Here is a 17,890-nt window from a genome sequence, read left to right on the forward strand (position 1 = left end):
CCCAATTACCAGCTAAACTCCGATTGCTGGTGATAAGGTGGAAAGCAGAATGAACATGTCTTGATTTTCAGATATAGGGTTGAGGAAAGCTTGCCATTGTTCCTTAATTGACCCAATCTGATAGTGGGGACTCACTGATGGAGAAGGAATATAGGCTACCATTTGGCCACTTTGATTTTCTTTTTTCATTTCCACACATCGATTAACAGGCTGTAGTTTAGAGTAGGTGGCAAAAATTTCCTTTTCAATGTCCTCAAAGGTGACCCGCTTTCTGGGCCAGATCCTCAGCTGGTGTAAATCAGCACAGCTCTGAAGTAATGGTGGAAGGTGGCATTAGCTCCAGCTGAGAATCTGACCCTCTGCATGGGGCAGGATTTAGTAAACTGCTACCAAGCTACAATCTAGTCACTCGATATCACCCTCACTCTTATTTCCATCTCAGACTGTTTGCCCAGCTAGCTCCTGATGAGGCAAGTAAAAAATCCCCAAACTTCACAGAGTTCATGTTCTTAGATGAGTATTTGAAACATTTCATCTTTCCTTATTCCTGAGCTTTCTGCACTTTTCTGTTTGTCCAAATAGACGTTTAATTAGAGCAGAAAGCAGAGTTAGTTTTAGGAACGGGCCCCGTTTGGCCTTCTGGCATTAATACAGATGCTTGAGGGGTGCAAGATGGCTAGCAAGACTAGGGTATAGTATTTCTTGTTGCTATTTATACCACTTAGGCTTTGTATACATAGAATCTGTAATATAGAATTACAGGGTTAGAAGGGACCGCAAGGGTCATCTAGTCTAACCCCCATTACCAACATCATTAATACTGCCCAAAAGTCAAATTATTATAATAATAGTGTCCATATCCGGGTCCTCTTCAGTTCTAGATAAGGATGATTAGCAGGCATGTCCACTCTCTTTCAAAATAAGATGCTAATTTTCCTACTCTGTAGGCACTATTGTATAAGAAATCTAGTTAAAAAGTTTAGGAGAGAAAAATATCGGTAGCTAACAAGGTGTGAGTGGCACCAGAAGGGCATCATTTGATTTTTCAGTTCCTGTAATCCAATCATACATAAAAGTGGGACCACCCATAAATAATTGGTTTCCTTGCTCTCCAGTTCAAGCCTGCTTCAAGAGGCTTCAAGGGTTCCATTATGAGAGATCTTTTAAAGGAACATAGAAATCACATTGCTTTAGAAAGTGATAATACATTTAGCAAGCTGCAGCAGGCTTCAAAATGCTTGCTTTCTTATCAGTGGTCAAGCCTTTTGGGGTGTGGGGAGGGAAATGCAAGAGCACAATGCAATTTTAAATTCTTGTTACAAGCAAAGATGCACGTGACACATGATTTGCGGTGGGCTTATTCCTATGATGGCTAATGTGTTGGAAAGTTTCACCATTTTTGTTCCAAGAGAACCTGATGAAAGGTCCCAAAGTGCCTTTTTAAAAATCTCTCTGATAAAGGACCTGTTTTCTAAGGCAGCATGTCTCTATCCTAAGTATTTGGGAGCAGGGCACAATGCAAATTTAGTATTTTTTTTTGCACAAATCTCTCCTTCCTATGCCCTTTCAAAAAGGGATGACATGCTTCAGAGGAAATCCCAGACTCCTCTGAATAGGTAGTATGATGCTATTAACTTACTAGAAGGCTTGTGACAGAAAATCATAGGTATTGGATGACTCTGAGTGGCAACAATAAGATGTGACATTTCCTGAAAGTGACAATGATGCTGACTTTCACAGAGGCATTACACCTGTAGCAAAATTAATTTTTCAGAGGCTCACACTTCTCGTTTAAAGTGAGATGCTTGGGACATCTCAGTGGAATTATGATTGAGGATTTTTCCCCCTTCTCTGTGGATACATAGTGCTGGAGCTTTAAATAAATACATGTTTCCCGCAAAACAAAAACGTGGCTTTTTTTCTTTTTGGAAAAGACTCAATAGAATGCAATTTGCATATTAGGAAATTATTAGCTTTAGAAAGCTTCAGGGCTGTATATATATATATCACCACATGCTTTTCAAATATGACAGTTTGTTTAAATACCAGCTAGTCGTTCTATTTTTCTAACCCAATCCCAAACCATTGTGTTTAATGTGGATGGAAATTTGTTCTCCTCGTTAAATAAACTCCCCAATGTTCTGACAAGAATGGGTCAGACAACAGCCTTTAAATGGGATAAGTGGCACTGTCCAAACAAGGATTGAATATAATCACAATCAGATCCATCCCAAATTTGTTGTTAATTTAAAGGTAATAGTGTAAACAGACAAAAGAGATGCATCCGATGAAGTGAGCTGTAGCTCACGAAAGCTTATGCTCTAATAAATTTGTTAGTCTCTAAGGTGCCACGGGTACTCCTTTTCTTTAGACAAAAGAGAATCACTTTATCAATATCACTAAGGAGATATCTATTAACATGCTTTCTCCCTGCTCACTTCATCACTGTCTTGGTAGGCCAATCTATGGTACCAGTGCCAGGCCAATTTCTAACCCTCCCCATGTCTCAACCATAAGATCTGTTAGGTCAGCTGTGAAAATAATGAGTCCTATGTAGATGGGTTTCTACTGAAGCACAGAGTGCAGAGAGGAAGGAAGGACTGTGTTTGAATCACACATCAATAGCGCTTTTTGCCTGCTTAAATATTCAGTGGTAATTGTTTAGAGATGGGCAGGGGGGAAAATAGGGAGGGAAATTAAGACTTAAAAATGTTCTGTTTTGCAAAATTTAAAATATTTTGAAATTTCCAGATTTGAAAATTTGCAACCCACTGGTTGAAAATGCTTCACAAATCTATTACCAGTTTTCTTCCCCATTTGTTTTTTGAATTATAAAATTTCAAACTTAAAAAAGTCAACAAAATTACCAAAAAGTAGTCAAACAGTAATTCTGTTTAACTGTATGGATGTTAAAGATTGAGCAGTCACAGCGTAGTTACTCTTCTACACTGCAGGTACAATTAGGTGTTCGTAGGTCCAACTTTCAGATGGCCTTTTGGCAGCAAGCCAAACACTTGAAATGGCCATTACTGAAGCTCAAGCTTAGGGCTATAGGGCTCTCCTTGATCTACACGGGTAAGTCTCACTAGCGCTTTCGGAGTTCCACACATATCAAGGCAAGAACGCACATGAGCAGCTAACAACATTTAACTTATTTATCCGTCCCCAACAGAAATGTTATGATATTAACAGCCTGCTTCGATACTGCATTTTTTCTTCTTTCAGTTTTTAGACCACTCTTTGCCTTTTGTACACAACACAGAAAATATTACACTTACTTTCTTTCCCCTATTAATTGAATTTCAGTTTTCCTCCTTGTTCTAGTCTAGTGCACAGAAGCTATGCAATGAACTCTGGGTTTCCTGCCCAGTTCCAATAAGCACCATTAAGTTAACACAGTGGGTGTGGGGCTGCACTTCTAACAGTCTTTGGTCTGTCACTCACTCCCCTTTATAATATGAAACCTAAAGCCATAACAACAAATATTAAAACCCCCCAATTCAAACAAAGCCAATTCCACTTAAGAGCCCTGCGCATTCAAGGAGTGCCACAATTACAGACCGGTTCATTCAGCTTAAGCATGGCTATGGGGCTCAAACAAACCTGACATCTTCCCAAGCACCACAGAGAAGCTCCCTCTTTAACAATGGAACAGTCTCAAAGACTGACTGGAGGGTTAGTAGGATTTAAACCTCATTTTGCTATGCCAAATGTTGCAGTTGGTCATTTAAGTTCATAATTTTTATTTTTTGTATCATATTTGTATTGGAAAAAAAATCTGATTGAAAACACATGATTGAAGGAAACAAATGTAGACCACACTTGCGCTACTTTAACCTTTCTAAAAAGGGGAGTTCTAATATACAGCTTAGTATCCCTGGCTTTCCCCTTTGCATGACAGTTTCTTTACTGCTAAAGTCTCATCTGAACGCTCAGGGTAGTAATTATGCTGACTGCTAGATAATACATACTTTAAATGAAATTTGGAGAGTGGATTCAGATATATAATCAGTTTTAGGAACTCTGGTTTTGCTAATGGCAAAGTCTTCTTGCTTTTAAAGACCGCCCTGACATACCTGTTATGGCAGGGAGTTCATACTGTAAATATGGATAACGTATTGTGTAAAGACAAGCACTAATAGTCATTTTCTCTACTGCTTAGTAACGGTGGCATTTAAAGCAAATGTAGCATGTTACTGAAGCTCTAGTAAAGTCAAGAGTTACAATATATAAAAGCATTTATCTTTAGCTTTAGTATTCATGGTTGCCTAAGGTATATTGACAATAACGCAGTCCCTTAATTAGCAAGTATTTTGAATGCACATAGCTTCGGTGCAGAATTGTGTACAATTCTGAGTCCGGCCTCAATCCTGCAACATCTGACATCAACGGCAGTGTTCCCACTGACTTCAGTGGCCTAAACCTGAACCCAGAAAGACCCTGGGCTGGATCCTGCAGGCACTGAAGTCAATGGTATATATCTCAGTGACTTCAATAGAAGCTAGTTCCCTATCCCTCCCAGCCTGTTCTAAGTCACGAGAGATAAAAGGAACCCTTATTTGAGATAAATACCAGCCCTTCATGAGCAAATGATGACAACTGAACCAAATTGTGGGTCCGATTCATAAAGAAATGTATCAGTTTATTGGCTGGCAATTTTCTTTTAACTTCTGTGGACAGTTTGTTTGTATGAAATTGAAACTAAGCAAGTCTTGAGTAGCGATCTATTAGGATATGAGAGGGCTATGGGCAGAAACAATCTTATACAGTGAAAATAATTATTCAAAGAGATATGCAAGCTAAACTTACCACATGGCACACACTGTTGTATGACCAACAATTGTGGCACTGACTAGATCTCCATTTACTGAAGTACCACTGGCCATAGTGTACTGTTGTTTCCTGACAACCACCAATGGGCACCCTCAGAGTTTTGTGTCGTGTAACATTCCTTCCCTTTTTAAGCAAAGGTTTTCATTGTTCTCAAGCAAGCAATAATCCCCCAGGGGAGTAGGAAGGGGATCCTTTTCTAGGAGATGAATAGAGGGAAGAAATGAAATAGGTGTTTTTTTGTGACCTGTCTTCCCATCAGCACTGAAATGGTAAAATTTAAGTCACTGCACATGTGACTCTCATTAATACAGGAGCTGCTTGGTAACATACCTATGCTAAAAATGACACCCCCCATGTACTATACCTTGCATGAAGGTGCTTTATATCACAGACATACTATTCTCATTGGGCAGGGATGCTTCAGTTCAGTATGTCACACTTAAGGGTGTTAACCCTACTTCAATCTTTGCCAAGCAAAGTGATTGCTCCTCAGAAGCTGCAGGAACTTACACACACTGTTTAGTGAAAAGAAAAGGAGTACTTGTGGCACCTTAGAGACTAACAAATTTATTAGAGCATAAGCTTTCGTGAGCTACAGCTCACTTCATCGGATCACGATGTAGCTCACGAAAGCTTATGCTCTAATAAATTTGTTAGTCTCTAAGGTGCCACAAGTACTCCTTTTCTTTTTGCGAATACAGACTAACACGGCTGCTACTCTGAACACTGTTTAGTGAAGACCTTGTCTCTAACTGGATGAAATTGGCTACTGTGCAGGGGGACAACACAAGGTCTAGGATACCACGTAAGCCCTAATGTGAGGATTTAAGTGGAAGTTAAGAGGTGCGTAAGTCTGCACAGGGGTGAATTTCACCTGTTAGAGCAAAGTGATTTTTTTTTCTTTAACAGCATAACATTTTAAAAGCTAGAAATGCACTCTTTTCTACATATGCATAAAAAGCTGGGCTCTCCTCATCTATGCAAAACTAAGGTACTCTTTTTACCTGACAAAGAGGACCGGCACTCACAACAAACTGTCATGGTGATAGGGACAGGTACTTAGGTCACCAGTTCAAATCCAGCTCAGACTGGTAAATGACAAAATGGCCTCAAGGCTTTCTCATAGCCTTTGTGAAATGAGCGTGATGATCTCAGTTCAGTTTCCCATAGATAAGCATCTATCTCACTAGAACTATCACTGCACATGGCAGTAAACCGTTAACAGGGAGGGCAAAGACTGAATGAAGGTAAACACTGAGCTACCCTTCAACACAGCGGTGGAACCTGCTAGGCCAGGTTGAGGAATATTGGCAGTACAGTACAGGAAACGACACACTACCCCAACCCTTCCCATGCCAGTTCTGGCGCTTTGCCTAGCATCTTTCATTAGCACTAGAATACATCATTGGGGGAGAAAAGTGAAATAAAAGCAGACCTTTGCACGATACACTCTTTCTGCAGCTCAAACTTCATTATAACCTTGTGTACCCTGGACAAATTTTTTTATGAATCGGCCCTTGCATATGATATGAATTACTGTCCAATACAAAACGAAATGAGAAAAAAATACTACAGTAAATGTATTCCACTTGGCGCTATGAGTGGGACTTCAGCTATGGTCTGGAGGTAACATACATTGTCTTTTGTTATATTTAATATGGTAAAAAGACTATACTCACTCCAGCAGCCCTCATAGCCTTTATGGATTTCATTTAAATCTGCTTCAATCGGCTCCTATGACATCTGTTGACAGCCGCCACCCTCCCTTCCAACTGTCCCCCCACAAAATAAAGTCATTTTAATAACAAGATAAATATGATGTGCTTCTCCTTGCTGAGTGCATTGACTTAAGGCATAGGCACAATTTCCCCTCTTTGAACAGAGATGGTATAGTCCTATGTCCCAATACAATTGTTATCCTGGGTGACCCTTTGCATTAATTAACAAATAGTTTGAACTTGATAATTAACCTAACCGTATCACTAAGAAAATTGTAGAACTAATCATTTTTAACCTCTGTCAAGTGTAACATTTTATGCGTGTCCTCAAGTGTGCTTTGTTAGCGAGCAAAACAACCAGAAGGACCAAAGTGGGATGGGTTTTTTCTAACAGTCCAAATTCCATGCAAGTCAATGGGAATCTTTCCATCGACTTCAACCAGCTTTGGATTATGCCCTATACGCACATTTAAAAAATCCAGAAACCTGGCACTCTCGAGTCCCTCCCAAAAATACAAGTGACTCATGTAGAAATTGGCCAAACTGTCTCTAAACATTTTGTTTTTGTGATATTTAATCTTGAAAATTGTTTGGGGGAGATTAATGTATTTTCAATATCACCAGAGGTATGCACAGGTTTGAGTATTTGTATAGGGGCAACGTTTTCAAAAGCAATGACTTAGCAACCCAGGTCTCATTGAAAGTTAACAGGATTTAGGGACTTTTGAAAAATTTACCCTGTATGTTTTTCAAAGGCTTCTTAAATGCCTGGGGGAGCCACTGATGGAGTTGAAACCCAGTAACTATGAGATCTTCACACTGCTCATGGTATTCCCATTTTTGAATAATAGAAACAGTGTGACAAGCTCAAATCTCACATTTTTCCTTCCCCATAAATGCCTCATGGAGGAGAAAAAACCCCACTCATGAAAAACAGATTCAAATACTGAGTTATTTGGGTTCAAGTTCAGGATGACCCAGAGCCCAAAACCTTACTTTTCTGTGACCTTATTTGGTCATAATCTTTATAAAATGTTTTTTAAAAGTCCTGTTTCATAATCAGCATCTCTGATATTTGCAATCTCCATAAAAAGTGAGTGACCTCAGACTGCCCTCCCTGTTTTATTTAAAAAAAAAAATCCCTGCAGAGAATTTGGACAATGCATCTCTTTTGTGTGAGTTTCACTGTCTCTCATACAGGTTCCGGCCAAATCTTACACGTTCTCAGCTTTGCAAGGGGTGGGTGGGTGTGTGAAAGAGAGAGGGAGGGAGGTGGTTTATTTTAAAAGCAGAATTACCCCAGAGTCCTAGAGTGTAGAAATGAACGCTCTAGGGTGAACCAGAACACCTGATGGCTATGCAGATCTGGTATTTTTGTAATTGCAACAGTTTTTTTCTTTTTTTTAAATTAAAGAATTTTTTTGTTAACGGGATGTGACATTCACACAGTTAGTTTTCCTGTTGATGCAAAGTAACGTAATGAAATGTTAGTTACACAAACAGGGATTTCTATTGTAAACCCCAGGAAAACAGAATTAGCCTTAATTTCATTTTTCTCCCAGAGGCAGGGACCCCCCACATAAATGTCAAATTCCCTGATCATTTATACCTCTATCTGCCAAGGAGGACTGAAAGAGGTTCCCTTCAGAGCCCATCAAACATCGCCCCTTCACTGGATGAGTGTGTCACAGCTGAATGATGCATGCCATTCTCTACTTTCTCTGGGCCTGATCCAGTACCACTTAAGTCAATGGGAGTTTTGCCATTTACTCCAATGAGAACAGGATTGGGGCCTATATTCCCTGCTTCCAAAGGCTAAGTGGTGGGAGACCAGCACTGGGAATCAAACCCAGTTTTCCTGGAGGGCAGTGTAGAGTCTCCCAATTAGGTTGCTCTACTTTAGATTAAAAATAGAGTGTCATTTAGTGACCGGCGTCTTGGAGTTCTTGAGGCCATTTGCTCTGCCTTGCTGGCCATTCTGTTGCCACTGATTTTAATGGTGCAAAAATTATCAGAGTTGTTGTTCTTCTTTTGTATGATGCTAGGAGTACATCAGTCCATGTACTTAATCAGACATTGTTTCCACTGCTATGAGGAGATGGTGAGTTATAAGGCAGGACCATTAGACTATATTAATACAGAAGGGTTCAGGGAGTAGTGAGTCCAATTTAACAGAATGTAATAGGGTCACCCTGGGATTCATTGTACTGAAACATCATTTTACACAGAGGATATATATATTTTATATATATATATATATATTTATATATATATATATATATATTCACACGCGCGCACACACACAAAAAAGTCTTTGATAGGCTTTCTGGGTTCTAGCAAAAATAGTTGGGAGCTGCTATCTGTGAGACCAGAACAGGGCCTTTGTGTTGCCTGCTGCGAACCGTCTCTCAAGAACAGATGCTTGTGTTTATCTGGCAGGTGGAGCTAGCTCCTGCCTGAGACAGGAATAACCTCCCGTTGGAACACACACACAGCTCGTAGATTTTTTGCCTGGATCCGGTAGAGGAGTGGGATGCTAGAGGCAATCTAGGCAGTTTGATATTTGCAGCATTCAGCGTAATCTGAAGTGGAGTGTGGGGAGAGAGACAGAGAGAGAATTAGTGATGAGTTGTAATCTTTAACTGCTAAATTAATAACTTTCATTGCAAAACTGAGATGCTAGCAATAGAATTTTTCATGCAAATGGGTCCAGCAGTGGCAGCTGTACTTACATATTTTTTTAAAATAAATCTAGCTAACTTTAAAATGAAACATCATTTCAAAATGAGAAGTTGAAATGTTTCATTTAGAAAATGTTGAAACAAAATGTTTCAGCTTTGTCAAAAAAATATTTTCTCTTTTTTGGGGTCAAAACTATTCGCCGAGTTCAACCTGAATTTGCAGTTTCAGTTTACCCAAAAGTGCATTGGGGGGGGGGGGAAATAAACTACTAATCTTAAATATTTCACCCAATTCTAGGTTTTTCCCATTTTTTAACCCTCTTTTTGCCTTCTGGTAGTTGACTGATATAGCTGTCTAACTTTTCCTGACACTATTCCTTCAAAAATCAAAACAGCCAGTTACAAAAGTTTTTGCAGACCTATACAGGTGAATTAAGCTCTTCTCACTGCAAAATTCATGATCTAAGATTGAATTATGTTAACCAAGTAAATCTCATTTTAAACTGACAACCAAACAGAGAATTTAGGAGCATAGTGCAATTTTAAAGCTGCATAAATCTCCTTGTACAACAGATGCTATTATCTGAGCACTTTAAAAATAATGAATCAGCTGAGCATTCTCCATGGAGGGACTCTAGTTTGCACACAATGTGTTCAGTCACTGCTATCCTATCTGGGCCAGCTTCACCATTGTTTTTAAACCATTGTGTGAAAGGGGGTTGCTAAATGGATGAGATAGTTATAAATCTGCAGGTGAAGGTTGGTTCTGGTTTAATTTAGGGTTTGTTTTCCATTTCCTACCTCTCCATCTTTTGATTCCAGCCTCAGCTCCGTCCTGCATGTGGCTTCCATGTTGCCGGCCTCTGCGTTAATTTCAATTCCCTTTGGAGCCTCCATCACCAAAGAGCGTGTGGGTGACTCGAGTCTGTAATGCAGTCAAGATGGGATTATCTCACCAGCTGCACTTTGATGTTAAATCTGAGCGTTTCTTCTCACCCCGCTCGATTCCCCAATGCCTTGCACCTTAGGTACTCATTGAGAGCCTGATCCAAAACCCATTGAGGTTAGTGGCAAGACTCCATGTACAAAGTGGGTATAAATCTTTACCATTCTAATCTGGTAGCATTTCACACCTACTTTGCTCAGATGTAGATAAAGAAACGAGGGTGCAAGGCACCGGAAACTCAGATTCGCAGGCTGATCAGTTTGCTCACTATTCTCACAAGTTCAAACATCTGTTAAATAATCAATACCACAACCTGCAAAACGTTATAATTTTGATACACAGCACTTTGCATCCTCAAATCACCATACCAACATGAACAAGCCAATCCTCATGACATCTCTGAGAGGCAGGGAAGTATTATGCTTATTTAAGTAATGGGAATACTGCAGCAGAAAGGTCTAAATGATGTGCCCGAGGCTGTGAACAAGGATTCAAAGTCAGGAGGTCCTTGGAATGAAAACCCTTGGGGAAAGTTCAGCTGTTCAGAGCTAGGAAGAGATTAAGGGCTGCTTGTCCCTACTTGTCAAAACCCCACAGGTATGGGTGGGCCTAGTGTCTTAATGGCTCAATCGATGAAAGCTCCTGCAGGTTCAGAAGCATTCTAATCTCAAAAGGGAGTCAGCTGCCTTGCATAGTGGGTACAGGGTGTACACTTCTGTCTTGCATGGTGGGCCAAGTTCTCTGGAGAACTGTGGTGAGGAGGCCCCTCTCCTGCTCCTCGCCAGTTTTCACCTGGCTGCATGGCTCACTAAGGCTCTGTCTCCATTGATGCAAAGGTGTATTTTTCACAGCAAATTAACAAATCCTAGTGTTCACTGTCAGACAGCTACGTGAGGTTGGCCCTATCCCTGCCCACCCTAAGCCTGTGGCTGACCTTGCCTGGTTTCTCTCAGTAAAACTAAAGAGCTTTGTCTGAACCGTGTTTACACTGTGATAGCTACCATGTGTTAGTTACCTACAGTAAAAAAAGAAAAGGAATACTTGGGGCACCTTAGAGACTAACAAATTTATTAGAGCATAAGCTTTCGTGAGCTACAGCTCACTTCATCGGATGCATTTGAGCTGTAGCTCACGAAAGCTTATGCTCTAATAAATTTGTTAGTCTCTAAGGTGCCACAAGTACTCCTTTTCTTTTTGCGAATACAGACTAACACGGCTGCTACTCTGAAACCTACAGTAAAAAGACACCTCTTTTGTCAGTGAAGCCATAGGCTAAGCAGTCTTACTGCTGTTAGTTTCACCTGCCTCCCCAAGAGGGAGTGAAGGCACAGACATTAATGCTGCTGCAGTGGCAGGGAGAACTCAACACAAAATGGCTGTCCCCTGGCTCTGCTTCACCCCAAAGCCTGGTGGAGCCCCCCGACAAGCACTGCTGTTAACAAGGAGATGCTGCCATGGGAAGGTCTGCAGAAAACAAGCTGCTCCTTCTTCCCAAAGAAGAAGTCTGGTCTGCTTTTCCTCAGGTTCTTTCTACTCTCGTGCTCCCTGCTATGATGCCCTAAGGCAGTTACTATGGGTCTGTCTATACTGCAATTAAACACGCGCAGCTGGCCCAGGTCAGCTGACTAGGGCTTGCAGTGCTGGGGTTCTGGGGCTGTTTAATTGCACTGTAGATGTTCAGACTCAGGCTGGTGCCCGGGCTCTGGGACCCTGGGATGAGGGAGAGTCCCAGAGCCCATATTCCAGCCTGAGCCTGAATGTCTACAGTGCAATTAAACAGCCCTGTGAGCCGCGTCAGCCGACGTGGGTCAGCCGGCAGTATTTCATTGCAGTGTAGACAGACCCTATGTCCTCTTAATTAGCAGAGACTGAGGCCATCTTATTCCAGCTACTCTATGAACTGAGACACATCCATTTAACTTTTTTTTTAAAAATCATACTTAAACCAAAGATATGAGATCCTTATATCTATGTAAATGAATGTGAGTGATATAATTACAAACCATGGCTCTTTCAGTGAAACTAAGACTGTGCTTAACGAATACACGTTTGTATTTATAATCTGGGTCCAATTCTCCTCTCGCACCCATTTGATATTATTGGGACTGTTCTGATATGAAGGGCTTAGTTTTATATTTGCAGCTATGCTCCCGCCCCCGAAAAAAGCGTTCCAATTTTTCACACTTGCTCTCTGGTCACCCTGCCCTCAGAGGACTTTATGCTGGTGGAAGTGAGAAAAGAATCACCATACTAATTTTTGGCACTCAGGATTGCAGGAGGTTTATTGTATGATTTATTTTCGATCTCCTGAATGAATCCCTCAGACACCTGTCTTTAAACCAGCAGCTGAAAATCTATGCAAAGCCAAGCAGTGCAGTTGGGGATTTATGCACAAGAGGGGGTCTGAGTAATGTTTACAGAATACTTTTATTTGAAGCAATCGTTTAAGACGCAATTGCTTTCCTCTGAGTTAAAACCTTATTCTGTCTCCCAGAGCAGAACCAATCTGGAGGCTAATAATGATAGGAAATGATTTAGCAATGAGCAGATCATTCAGAATGAACATTTGTTTTCCATGGCGGCTCTGTGGAGCTTTCCGTAGGACCCAGAGGCTGGCAGGTTGGAATAAGCCTTCACTTACAGCGGTAGAAGGGTGACTGAGTGAGACACTAGATCAGGAGTCGGCAACCTTTCAGAAGTGGTGTGCCGAGTCTTCATTTATTCACTCTAATGTAAGGTTTCGCGTGCCAGTAATACATTTTTACGTTTTTAGAAGGTCTCTTTCTATAAGTCTATAATATATAACTAAACTATTGTTGTATGTAAAGTAAATAAGGTTTTTAAAATGTTTAAGAAGCTTCATTTAAAATTAAATTAAAATGCAGAGCCCAGACCGTTGGCCAGGACCTGGGCAGTAGGAGTGCCACTGAAAATCAGCTTGTGTGTCGCGTCTGGCATGCGGGCCATAGGTTGCTACCCCTGCACTAGATCTCTTCATTGTTTGCTTTTACCTTTTCCATCCTAGTGACTGGCAGTTGCGCCCTTTTTTTTTCTTTTGCTTTTGTGCTGAGGGCTCTCAAGGGCCTGATTCTGATCATACTTACACCAGTGAGAGTGACTGCACTGAAGTTAATGCCGTTATCCTGATGTAAAAGCAAGATCAGAAGCAGGCCCTGAGAGATGACTGCTTTCCCCAGACACCGCTTCACTGGAGCTGCTTTTGCCTTAAAGCAGGGGTTCTCAAACTGGGGGTGGCAAGGTGGTTACAAGGGGGTCACAAACTGTCAGGTCTGTGGGGCTGACATCCCTCAGCCCCCATTAAATTAAATCCCCCATTTTTAATTTATAAGTGGGGGTCACAGTCAGAGGTTTGCTGTGTAAAAGGGGTCACCAATACAAAAAGTTTGAAAAATGCTGCCCTAAAGCATATGAGCTTATGGGGCAACCCCCTTCCTGTTCTGCGAGCCCTCTCCTCAATGGCTTTCAATGGGAGGTAGGTGCCTATGGAGCCTTTGAAAATCCCACAAAGCACCTTCTGCATCTTTAGGTGCTTAAATACTTTAAATATTCTGGCCCTTAGTCTCAGTTCCTCACCTGGGATAACAGTGCTTCCCGGCTGCTCAGGGATGTTGTGAGGATAAATATAGCAGCAAGTGAGATGTGCTCAGATACTGCAGTAATGGGGCCCAGGTAAGTGCCATGGATAGAAGATGGGCGTGGGGATACACCAATCTTTCTGCAAACAGCCGTTACCCGAATCAGAAGTACTGTCGAGGTCTTGTTATGCAGAAACTGAACATACTCTGCCTGCATAGAAATGCACGTCAGCATGTACATCGGTGAACTTCATCCTTCTCTGTCTCACTCATGCTTAATGGGCAGTGCTAAATGTGCTACTGAAACCCCTTCATTCAAATTTATCTCTAGGATGTCTCCGCATTAAAAATGAACAAGTGGTGGCAGTTGTGTATCTCCCGGCAAAGCCTTCTTACGTTGGCGCTGGAAACTCTGTGCAGCCATGAATCAATGAGAGACCAAAACTTGAAACGCTATCCCAGGGCTTGCTTTAAAACTCCAGTAGTAACTGATGGGATGTCGGCATATCCGTTTGTTCTGTAGTTCCAATGAAATTCATTCTCCTGGAACAGTCATTGCTTACCCAGATTTCTACTTTTCATTTCCTTCATCATAAGCAGCCCCATTAATCACTTCAGCAGCTTGGATCTTATTTTCTTCCCATATCCCCCTCATCCCCTGCCGAATGAAGTGCTGCTTTTCTTACTATTATGAGCCACCTTCTGAATTTGACAGATTTCAGAGTAGCAGCCGTGTTAGTCTGTATCCACAAAAAGAAAAGGAGTACTCGTGGCACCTTAGAGACTAACAAATTTATTTGAGCATAAGCTTTCGTGAGCTACAGCTCACTTCATCGGATGATGAATATGCTGTTAGTCTCTAAGGTGCCACAACAGCATATTCATCATCTGATGAAGTGAGCTGTAGCTCACGGAAGCTTATGCTCAAATAAATTTGTTAGTCTCTAAAGTGCCACAAGTACTCCTTTTCTTTTTCCATTTAGACAGTTGACAAGGTTAAGTATCCTCACACCTTCTTGTCAACTGTCTAAATGGGCCATCTTGATTATCACTACAAAAGTTTTTTTTTCCTGCTGATAATAGCTCATTTTAATTAATTAGTTTCTTACAGTTTGTATGGCAAATTCTATCTTCTCTGTATGTGTGTGTGTGTGTGTGTGTGTATATATATATATATATATATATATATATATACACACACACATCTTCTTACTCTATGTTCTATTCAATGCATCCAATGAAGTGGGCTGTAGCTCACGAAAGCTTATGCTCAAATAAATTTGTTAGTCTCTAAGGTGCCACAGGTCTTCCTTTTCTTCTGAATTTGGTGAGCAAGGAGGATTTGTTGCTGATGCTAAGGCTGCGTCTGCAGCAGTTGGGGGCTGCCCTGCCACAGACCAGCGGTGGTTTTGATGCAATGGACGCTGTTCCCGAAAAGAATGCTTAATGTAACTCCTGCATGGGGAAAATGTACTGGCATGTGGGCAGGTGTTGGATAATGCAGTACGTGTGATTCGCTGATAATGCAAGGGAAAGATGCTGCCGACCACCCTGAGCCACAGACTCCCCGTTAGTGCTGAGATGTAGGGGGCTTCTGGGGGGAACCCAGGAAAGCTTGGCTCCTGCAGAAACAGGGCTGTCACTGTGGACAGGGGATCCAGGGAGTGTTGGGAGGACCTAGCATGAGACTTGAATGAATTTTAGGGAATACATGTGGTTAAGGGGCAACCCCTGACCCATTCTTTGAGCCCTCTCCCCAAAAGAAATGAACCAGCAGACACTCCATGGGTGGGAATGAAGTTTCTCGTTCCCCACATGTGACTTCCCTGCACAGGGAACAATCCCAGCTCTCTATATGGAAGAAGGATTAATTTACTTTTAATAGGTCATCGACATATGATACAGTGCTGTAGCAACATGAGTTAATTTAATTTAATTGAGAAAACTGCAAATTGAGACTAGCCCATGCATTACTGAAGCTGTGGGCCATTATTTCCAATGGTTCTAATTACTTTTTTACAGTATCCTTCAGACCAGCTATAAGACTTCATGTTGGGCATAAAATTAGTCACTGTTAGTATTGGACTTGCTTATGTCTCATACAATTGGTAAATTATACTAGCAAATAAATGAAAAGCCACATCAGTTTGCCAGCAATGAACCAGTATTTTAGAATGAGAGTTTCTGTTTTGATTCCTTTGTTTCACTAAAATCAACAGGATCACCCATTCATAATGACTTGTATCTGTGATACCATTACTTATGAGCTGTCTTCCAAAGGACCTATTTTTTCCCCTAACAGAAAACACAATAAGATTTTTTCCATTGATTAGATTAGAAGTTAGTTTTTGTTGAATCGCCAAGAAACCTCTGGTTAATTTCGTCTTGTAGAAGGCCACATCTAGATATTTTTTTAATTGTATTGTTTTAGCTCTGCTGGATAATGGCACAGAACAGGTAAAAGCATCCCTACTAAGGAATGGGGGTTAAGAGGTCCTTCTTGGGGACAAACTATGACTGACTGTGAGGAAGACTTCACAGACTCTTCCTTATGGAGTTTCCAACTAATTCTTGTAGCAAAAATGAGGCTAGGTGCAGGGTTTACACCCCACACTTCTCACCAGTATGGAAAAAGCAGCTGGTTCAATCCAAAACCTCGCCACTTCCCAGAAGCACAGGGCCTGTGACACTTCATTGGCTTCCCTCTCTGGCTGTCTAGCAGTGCATTTGCATTGGTGATTCGTAAAAATGAAACAAACTAAAAATGTAACACATATTTGGGATGGGGAGAGAGAAGAGAGGAGAGTGAAAAGATCCCAAGATTAAATGGGGACAGAGACGGGGAAGAGTAAGTGATATTGGGACTGGAGAGCGTGGTTTTAAAGCTGACAGAGGGTCTGTATAAGGGAAAAAGAAAAGCAGTACTTGTGGCACCTTAGAGACTAACAAATTTATTAGAGCATAAGCTTTTGTGAGCTACAGCTCACTTCAATCGTAGCTCACGAAAGCTACATTGATGACATCTTCATCATCTGGACCCATGGAAAAGAAGCTCTTGAGGAATTCCACCATGATTTCAACAATTTCCATCCCACCATCAACCTCAGCCTGGACCAGTCCACACAAGAGATCCACTTCCTGGACACTACGGTGCTAATAAGCGATGGTCACATAAACACCACCCTATATCGGAAACCTACTGACCGCTATTCCTACCTACATGCCTCTAGCTTTCATCCAGATCATACCACTCGATCCATTGTCTACAGCCAAGCGCTACGATATAACCGCATTTGCTCCAACCCCTCAGACAGAGACAAACACCTACAAGATCTCTATCATGCATTCCTACAACTACAATACCCACCTGCTGAAGTGAAGAAACAGATTGACAGAGCCAGAAGAGTACCCAGAAGTCACCTACTACAGGACAGGCCCAACAAAGAAAACAACAGAATGCCACTAGCCATCACCTTCAGCCCCCAACTAAAACCTCTCCAACGCATCATCAAGGATCTACAACCTATCCTGAAGGACGAGCCATCGCTCTCTCAGATCTTGGGAGATAGACCAGTCCTTGCTTACAGACAGCCCCCCAATCTGAAGCAAATACTCACCAGCAACCACACACCACACAACAGAACCACTAACCCAGGAACCTATCCTTGCAACAAAGCCCGTTGCCAACTCTGTCCACATATCTATTCAGGGGACACCATCATAGGGCCTAATCACATCAGCCACACTATCAGAGGCTCGTTCACCTGCACATCTACCAATGTGATATATGCCATCATGTGCCAGCAATGCCCCTCTGCCATGTACATTGGCCAAATTGGACAGTCTCTAGTAAAAGAATAAATGGACACAAATCAGACGTCAAGAATTATAACATTCAAAAACCAGTTGGAGAACACTTCAATCTCTCTGGTCACTCGATCACAGACCTAAGAGTGGCTATCCTTCAACAAAAAAGCTTCAAAACCAGACTCCAACGAGAGACTGCTGAATTGGAATTAATTTGCAAACTGGATACAATTAACTTAGGCTTGAATAGAGACTGGGAATGAATGAGTCATTACACAAAGTAAAACTATTTCCCCATGGTATTTCTCC

The 17,890-nt window shown here is 41.4% G+C and overlaps 1 protein-coding gene across 4 annotated transcripts in view; it reads right to left on the reverse strand.

The window, feature by feature from the left end:
- Positions 1–8,810: 8,810 nt before the first annotated feature.
- The window catches only part of SGCD (sarcoglycan delta), a 532,111-nt gene continuing 523,031 nt past the window's right edge, over positions 8,811–17,890 (reverse strand). For all 4 annotated transcript variants that reach the window (XM_038414953.2, XM_043520273.1, XM_043520275.1 and 1 more), the window contains 2 exons: positions 10,034–10,157; positions 8,811–9,133 (listed from right to left, as the gene is read on the reverse strand). In XM_038414953.2, coding sequence (XP_038270881.1) covers positions 8,960–9,133; positions 10,034–10,157 — 298 coding nt within the window. In that variant the 3' untranslated portion in view covers positions 8,811–8,959. The remainder of the gene's footprint in view (positions 9,134–10,033; positions 10,158–17,890) is intronic.

The sequence above is a fragment of the Dermochelys coriacea genome, chromosome 8 (assembly GCF_009764565.3).
Source record: "Dermochelys coriacea isolate rDerCor1 chromosome 8, rDerCor1.pri.v4, whole genome shotgun sequence".
NCBI classification, from domain to species: Eukaryota; Metazoa; Chordata; order Testudines; family Dermochelyidae; genus Dermochelys; species Dermochelys coriacea.